This window comes from Herpailurus yagouaroundi, unplaced genomic scaffold (genome assembly GCF_014898765.1).
Source record: "Herpailurus yagouaroundi ecotype Mexico unplaced genomic scaffold, PumYag 163, whole genome shotgun sequence".
Classification (NCBI taxonomy): Eukaryota; Metazoa; Chordata; class Mammalia; order Carnivora; family Felidae; genus Herpailurus; species Herpailurus yagouaroundi.
The window spans coordinates 32758608-32767085 of record NW_024412404.1 but is presented as its reverse complement, the minus strand read 5'-3'; the positions used below and the strand labels follow the sequence as shown (position 1 = coordinate 32767085).

At 39.2% G+C, this 8478-nt stretch overlaps 1 protein-coding gene across 1 annotated transcript in view; it reads right to left on the bottom strand.

The window, feature by feature from the left end:
* BTAF1 (B-TFIID TATA-box binding protein associated factor 1) overlaps positions 1–6970 on the bottom strand; it is a 103675-nt gene extending 96705 nt beyond the window's left edge. The window contains exon 1 of the mRNA XM_040486909.1: positions 6661–6970. Within this exon, the coding sequence (XP_040342843.1) occupies positions 6661–6674 (14 nt within the window). The 5' untranslated portion in view covers positions 6675–6970. The remainder of the gene's footprint in view (positions 1–6660) is intronic.
* Between the last annotated feature and the right edge of the window lie 1508 nt (positions 6971–8478).

The following is an 8478-nucleotide window of genomic DNA, read 5'->3' as shown; positions in this document are numbered from 1 at the left end:
TTTTTTTTACTACTGTTGTTGTTTAATTTAAATCCAAGTTAGTTAACATATAGTGTAATAATGATTTCAGGATTTCAGGATTAGAATTTAGTGATTCATCACTTACATATAACACCCAGTAGAGCATGCAACTCTTGATCTCGGCATTGTGAGTTGGAGCCCCAAGTTGGGGGTAGAGATTACTTTAAAAAAAAAAAAAAGGCAGGGGGTATAAAAATAACTTCTTCAATCTACTTCCAACCTCAATATTCTCAGAATTTAAATTAAGCATCTTTGAAAAATAGTATAAGGTCAACTAGGAGAATACCTCACCTTAACTAAGAGAATGATCAGTCAAGTCTGTCCAGTTTGTTACACATTTTCACATTTAACAAAAGTCCAGTAAAATTTAAATCAAACTGTTCGAATTTTTTACTTTTCTGTGTGACTTAGGAAATAAGAAAGTAAATACCTGATATAAACACTGTATTATAAAGTCTCACATTTTATTATTAAACAAGAAAGTTATGGTCAAAAGAAACAACTTCCAAGAAATTCTCTAGACTGCTGTTTTTAAATTTTTTTTTCAACGTTTATTTTATTTTGGGGACAGAGAGAGACAGAGCATGAACGGGGGAGGGGCAGAGAGAGAGGGAGACACAGAATCGGAAACAGGCTCCAGGCTCTGAGCCATCAGCCCAGAGCCTGACGCGGGGCTCGAACTCACGGACCGCGAGATCGTGACCTGGCTGAAGTCGGACGCTTAACCGACTGCGCCACCCAGGCGCCCCTAGACTGCTGTTTTTAAATGTATACCTTCTAGATCATAACATGGGTAATCTGAAACTATGTTAATGGCATATTCTTTAAACAAGAAAGATTAGTTAAGACCACAGACAAAACTGAGAATCAATATGAAGATATGAAACCAAACCAAAGCCAGGTGGAAGGCCAGGTGCATGCTAGAATAAATTGCATTCCCCCACTACCACAGTAGAACATGAATTTCTTAAAATGGGGATTCCATTTTTGTTCTGTTGTATTTCTAACACCTAGAACATAGAAAGCATTCCACAAATACTCATTAAATGAATGCTGAAAAAGTACAATCAAACTGAGTTATTTTCTCCAGGACATTTTTTTCTAACCTCCATTCTTGATCCATCCATCAGGCTACAGTCTTTCGCATTACTTTATCTTAAAGATAACATCTAGGTTCAATAAAACTATTCTAGACCCAGCAATGGCACTACTAGGTATTTATCCAAGGGAGACAGGTGTGCTGTTTCAAAGGGACACATGCACCCCAATGTTTATAGCAGCACTATCAACAATAGCCAAAGTATGGAATAAGCCCAAATGTCCATCAATGGATGAATGGATAAAGAAAATGTGGTACACACACACACACACACACACACACACACACACACACACTGGAGTATTACTCAGCAATCAAAAAGAATGCAATCTTGCCATTTGCAACTACATGGATGGAACTGGAGGGTATTATGCTAAGTGAAATTAGTCAGAGAAAAACAAAAATCATATGACTTCACTCATATGAGGACATCAAGAGACAAAACAATGAACATAAGGGAAGGGAAACAAAAATAATACAAAAAACAGGGAGGGGGACAAAACATAAGAGACTCATAAATATGGAAAACAAACTGAGGGTTACTGGAAGGGTTGTGGGAGGGGGGATTGGGCTAAATGGGTAAGGGGCACTAAGGAATCTACTCCTGAAATCATTGTTGCACTATATGCTAATTTGGATGTAAATTTTAATAACAATTAAAAAATAAATGTATTTGTACCAAAAAAATACAAAAACAAAAATAAAAATTCCAAGATCCACAATTCCAATGGAGAAAAAAAAAAAGATAACATCTAGGTTCTTCAGAAGGAATATGTTATTTTATAAGTTCATACAAAATTGTGCACTTTAATGGTTAAAACGGTGAATTTTATGTTACGTGTATTTTATCACAATTTAACAACAACAAAACCCTTTGAGGAATAAACCAAAGGAAACTATACAGATTGAAATGTAAAAGCTTCTATATACCTCTTCTCCCTCTCCTGGCTTTTCTGTCCCTAACTTTTTTTAAGTATGAAATATGTGACATATTGTAATTTACAATAGTTCCTTCTGTCAATCCTATAATGAATTGAAATTAGCAGTAATGGAGGAAAAGGACTAGCAAACACAAGAAACCTGTGCTGTCCTAGAGATCATGAGTATCATTTTAGCATCTTCTCTGTCAGTAGGAAGGATCCACTGGAACTTCCCCCACATTAAGAAACTTCCTTTTATTTGGCAGAACAGGACTGTTGAAACAATGTTTCTCTGAAGTATCAGCAGTACAGAGAGAATTAACAAAACTGGGCAAAGTTCTGATCAAATGTAGTAATTTGTTTCTTCCATAAGAGGGTATGATCCCTTTTTTCCAGAAACTCCTCTGAACACTGCATCATTTTCAAATGCACAGACTTCATATGGCACAGACTTCAGATACAAATAATGCAGATGTCTAATGTCTAATAATGCAGGCAAATCATAATTACTGTCTAGACATTTTAGACATGACCTTTATAGTTTAGATCAATGAGGAAAAATTCTCTAAATTGTATTTTTTAATTTATATGATCAAGGGAAAAATATGTTCATATTAGCTAGTCAAAGTACAAGGGTCAGTTCAACCAACTGTGGCATAAACTGGCAAACGTATGATAAACAACCTTAAAAAAAAATCCTGTAGTAACTTGTGGAAGGTAACATTAACGCCCACGGGTTCACCACCTTCTGTAATGAACATAAGTCTTAATTTCTCTAAGGTTGCCTTTACTGTTGATGGCCCAACCAAGTGATAAATGTTACTGGGAGAAAGGTTCACAAGGCAAAACAGCAGCATTCAAAGATTTAACAATTATTATTTCAGCTGTTGGCAAGCAACACTGAAAGCTGTAATGTATATTAATGTCTTTTTGCTGAGGTTGGTTTTGTGGGAGCAAGTAGCTCATGAATGAGCTTAGATGACTTTCCAGCATTCACATCTTAAGGGCAACATTGTTCTCAACTCCTACATTAAGAGTCTAAAGGAAGGGATGCCTGACTGGCTCAGTCAGAAGAGCATGCAACTCTTGACCTTGGGGTGTCAGGGTCATGAGTTCAAGCTCCACAATGGTGTAGAGATTACTTAATAAAAACGTTTAAGAAAAGAGTCTAAAGGAGTCGTACATTTTTCAGTAATACTTCTCTGCATTTTACAGAGAACTTCAAATACTACAATTGTATTTGCATTTTTAGAGTATCAAAGCTTGTTTGTAAGACTTAACTCTCCCACAAATTAATAGTTGGCCATGTATTTGATAATTTTGCCACATTCTTACAATTCAATGTACAGTAAAACAAGGCCTTTATAAAACTGTAAGTAGGGTCTAAAAAATTTAATCACAAAGTACAAGGTTGTATTATATCGAATTTGCATTATACAAGACCACACTATCATAGAATTGCACTATATTATAAACTTTTCTGATAACATTATGTTTTTAAAATTATAATCCTGGCTGATATTCAAAGCTATGGTGAAAGTTTGTCCTCCTGGGGAAAAACTATAGCTAAACTACAAGGACTCACTGAAAAACACTGGAAATATTCTACTATATACATAAACTATGGTAAAATCATGACAGCTATTAAAACAAGAAACAAAATCACTCATTCATTAAAAAAAAAAAAAAAAGTGTATAGGACACTAAGAGCCAGGCACTCTGCTGGGAATAGAAAGATCAGGCATAGTTCCTTCTCTCCAGAGTGCATGTAAATCCAAGCAGGGAGAATAATTAAACAATTACAAAATGTGATATTATGACTGACAGAAGTACATATTGGTGCAAGTAACTCAGATGAAGTAAAACTAGAAAAAGCTTCCCTAAGTACATATAAGCTTAGACCCAAAAACCAAGGTTAGACTTGGGGTGGGGGGTAGGAAAGAAATGTTCCAGAAAGAAAGAATGGGAGGTGAGAACACAGATTCAAAATGAAAGGGAAAGAAGAGGAGACAGAGCAAGAGAGGGAGAGAGAGAGAGATGCAAGAGATACAGAGAACCTGATATAAGGTGATGAAGCTAAAAAGGTGAAGCAGGAACCAGATCACAAAGAATCTATTTTGTACTCATGCTAAGGCAAAAGAAAACAACTAAAAGGTTTTAAGCAGAAAAATGACAGTAAAATTTGCATATTAGCAATAATATAGCTGAAGTGAAGAATAAATTAGAGGGGCGCCTGGGTGGCTCTGTCGGTTAAGCGTCAACTTCGGTTCAGGTCATGATCTCACGGTTCATGAAATCAAGCCCTACATCCGGCTCTGTGCTGACAGCTTGGAGGCTGCTTGGGATTCACTCTCTCTCCCTCTTGCAAAAATAAATTTTAAAACTTTAAAAAAAAGTTACAAAAAAAAAATTAGAGATGCCATGGGAGGCAGGAAGACAACTGGCTGCTGTTGCAGGTGTCTTGGATTAGAGATGATGGTGGTACGGAGCAGGATTGTGGTAACTGGTATGGAAAGAAAGAAGACTGGCCAGAGAAAGATTGGAAAGATAGATTAACAGGATTGGATTTGGTGACTGGTTGGATGGGGGGAGGAAGAGAGAGAGAGAAATCATTTATTATTCCCAGATTCCTGAACCTGGCAATTAGAGGGAATGATGGTACCAGCTAATCATTTCCCTTCTGCTGGAAATATTTACAAGGTCCTAAAAATATTACAGTGCAAAAAAATGTTTTAGATATGATTCTGGCAAATATGACTTTTACCTCTTGAGCTATCTTCCACCTATTCTGCATAAAATATCAAAATAAGTCTGTATTCTACAAGCACACACCAACAGGGGAAAAAGGAAATTTAATTAGTAAAGAAACATGTTTAGTGTACAAAGAAGGCCAGCTTGAAGTTAAAGTTTGCTATTCAAAGTGAATCTGCAAATTAAAAAGGCAAGGACTGATGGTATCCCAAAACACAGACACAGTGTCTCAAAAGTTTCTTCCTTGAATGATCATATTACCAAAATAAACACAGGAATAGCTTTTTCATACAACTAGGACAGGCTTTTTTCTCAAAAATTTTAAAAGTAGAATTTAACAGAATTTTGGCAAAGAATCTACATTAAAAAAGAGCACCACTCTTTGAAATCCAGTATCAAGAACAAAAGACAGCAGCTTTCAAAACCCATTCATTCAGAAATTTAGGTGCCCTAAACTTCTGTAAATAGATTAGCATAGGCCAAGCAGATTAGTCTCTTTTTAAATACTTTCGTTTTGTCTTTACAAAACTACATCCAATACTGTGAAAACGTGGTCTGCTCTAAGAGAAATTTCAAGAGCTACTCATTCTCTTAAACATTGTATCACCTGTTAAACAAATCTCTTATTAAGTGGATGTATCTATGTATTTATAATGTATATATTTACATGGGAGGTTACAAATTAGAAGATACACCTTCCAGTACTTGCAAAAATTTTTAATGCCATTCTATTCTTTCAAGGCAATTTTATATATCCCAGAATAAGAACTTCCTCACATTGAATGGATTCAATTAATCTATGAAATAAAAATTAGATGCTCCATTCTACAGGTACCTAGCAACCCCCTTAAATCAACTCCCAGGGACTTCTCCCACACACACGATCTCATCAGTTATCTAGGGAGTCTGTGAGGGGTGGGTTATTCTCTTCACTTGCAAAACAGACAGAGCTTGAGTATCTATGGTGTCAAGGAAGGTGTCCAATTAACTGTACAAAAATGAATGAAAACTATTTGTTTTCTGAACTATCCTTGCTTCCTTTAGCCTAAGTAGTAGAAAGACCCAGTTCTCACGAAAACTTACTTTATCAACTCTAGTGAACGTGGTGATTCCTGACTGCTACCACAGGGACTATCCCCCTACTTACACTTCCAAAATCAAACCTCTAACAAAGTTTTCCCACCATCATATCAGACTTTCCTCCCATAGCCTTATGTCTTATTGGTTGGTCTGCAGGTTTCCTAGTCTTTCCTGTTGATAGGCAACATTATCTTAAAATAATTTAAGATCTGTGATAACTTTCACGCCTTAGTTAAGAAAGACGGTGCTAACAGAATAACTTGCCAAAGATTCCTGACGACCGAATGTTTGTTGAACAAAAGAATTATACCGTAAGAAAAAAGCCCTCATAAAGAACATATCCCTAAAGCCACAAATAATTTCTAACATAATTAGAAGTTCATTTAGACAACAGTAATTCAACACTCCCAGACCTCGACAGTTATTACCAAGTTTTCCCATGAAATGGAGGTTAGGGATCTGCCTTAGAACACTAAGAGAGGTAACAGGCTCTAGAACTGAAAGAAGGAAGAGAAACCAGAGAAGAGAAGCATGGTGAAGAAAGAGAAACACTAGCTCTAACGTGGCACGGGGTCTATTCAACAAGAAAAAGACATTTTGAACCGATTTACGAGGAGTAACTCGAGCCCAAACCCTCGCAGACGCTGGGGCGAACTCCGAAGTCTGTGGAAGAAGGCGCCCGAGCCCAGTGACAATGGGAACCGACCCTATCTAGGAGTGGGGGCACCGAGAGGGGACCGTGCCTCGCCTGGGCCACCTTCCCGTCCGCTCGTCAGGAGCGAAACCCACCTGGAGACCGCCATGGCCGGGCGCCGGCGGTTCGGAGCTCCCCGCGAGCTACGCGCCGCGCCGCCGAGGCGCTAGTTTCCAGAGAGCAGAGCGGCGCAGGCCCAGGCCGCGGTCAGAGGGGAGCGGCCGGTGCGGCGCGGAGTGTCCCGCCGCGGGCCCTGGAGCATCTGCCCCGCCGCCTGCCCGAACTCGTCCCCGCCGCGGCCGGGGAGCAAGGGTCTGAGGCGGCGGCGGAGGCGGCAGTCCTCCGACCCGCACGACTTCAAACCGGGGGCCCCCAGCCCCGCTCTTTGCTGACGCAGGCGTCGGCACGCCGGACTGAGCGTCAGCGCGCCGGAAGTGACGTCAGCTCACCGCCAGGGCCTTTGCTACGGAGGGTGAGGCCGAGGAGTGCGAGCAGTTTTTGCTTGGCAGCATGCGCCTGGGAGAAAACGTTTGTGGTCATCTGTTTGTCATTAGCGACGCAGGAAAGATAAATAAGGGTCCCCTTATTTCCTAGAAGGGAAAAAAGGCGATTTAGCCAAGGTTCTGGAAGTTCAAAAACTTGGTCTCTAATTCCTTTACTGCCCTCACCCTCATCCCACCAGATTGCTAGAGAACGCAGGATCCGAAAGACCTTGGGCATGATGCTCTGCTCCAGGTGGCGATGCCAGTGGGAGGGGTGAAAGCAATAAAGATCTGCAGTGGCACTTAGGACACGGCTCCGGTGTTTGCCATATTTACCAGAAGTTCTGCGTAGCTATTGTAGGGAAGGTCTTCCGCCAACCATTTTGCCAAACCAAGTTTGACTTCTTACCTGTTTATGTTGTAGGTACCATAATTTTCTCAACCAGAGGTAAAAATTTCCAGCCCTCTTTTTTTTTTTTTTTTTTTTTTTTTTTTTTGCTAATGTGGCTAGTCAGTCCCTTAGTTCGTTTTGATTTCAAACATTCTTTTGTCACTTAATGCAGGTCCTTACCACCTTAAACTTGATTTTTATGATAGTGGCCAAAGTATTTCTCCAGCTTCTGTAGTTGAGCCCATCTTAGAGGCCACAAGCAGATGAATATTCAAAAACACTGCTTTTATCGTGTCACTCTGTATATAAAACTTGTCCATTGGCGTCTCATTACCTGAAGACTCTATGTCTCAACCCCTGAGTCTGGTTTTCATCTGTAAAATGAAGCTAGTGAGTACTGTAGAAGGTTATGGAAATAAAATGAGGTCATGTATCTAGGGGAGCTTACAAGAAATTTGTAAACCACAAATTAGTATATTAAGGGGAAAGAAACTAACAAGTGCCTGCTATGTAGTAGGCATTTGGCATGCATTATCTCATACTTCTTAGGCCAACCCTGTAAAGTAAATTTTAATCTTGAATTTAGAGGTGAAGCAACTAACATTAGAAAGTTTAAATAATTTGCCCAAGATCCAAGTTAGTAATGTTTACTGTTGTTCATTTATTCAACAAATATTTACTTGGCACCTGCTCTGTGTCAGACACTTCACTAGGCACTGTTTGTACTGTTAGACAACATCTGATTAAGCTGATGTTCAAGTATGTATCTTCACATTTCATGGTCTTTTCACACCTGCCTTCTCAATGTATTTCCCACCACTGAAACTGACAAGCAGGTACCTACTTAACTGATTATGCACTACATTCATTTATTCAGCCAAAATTTAGTATCTACCACTTGCTGACCTCTACTAGAGATTGAAGCTTCAAAAGAAACCAAAACAGACAGGGTGCCCACTCTGGTTGAACTTACACCCTAACGGAAATTAAAAGAGCAAACAGATAAACAAGAAAGCATCATGTTTACGGGGCGCCTGGGT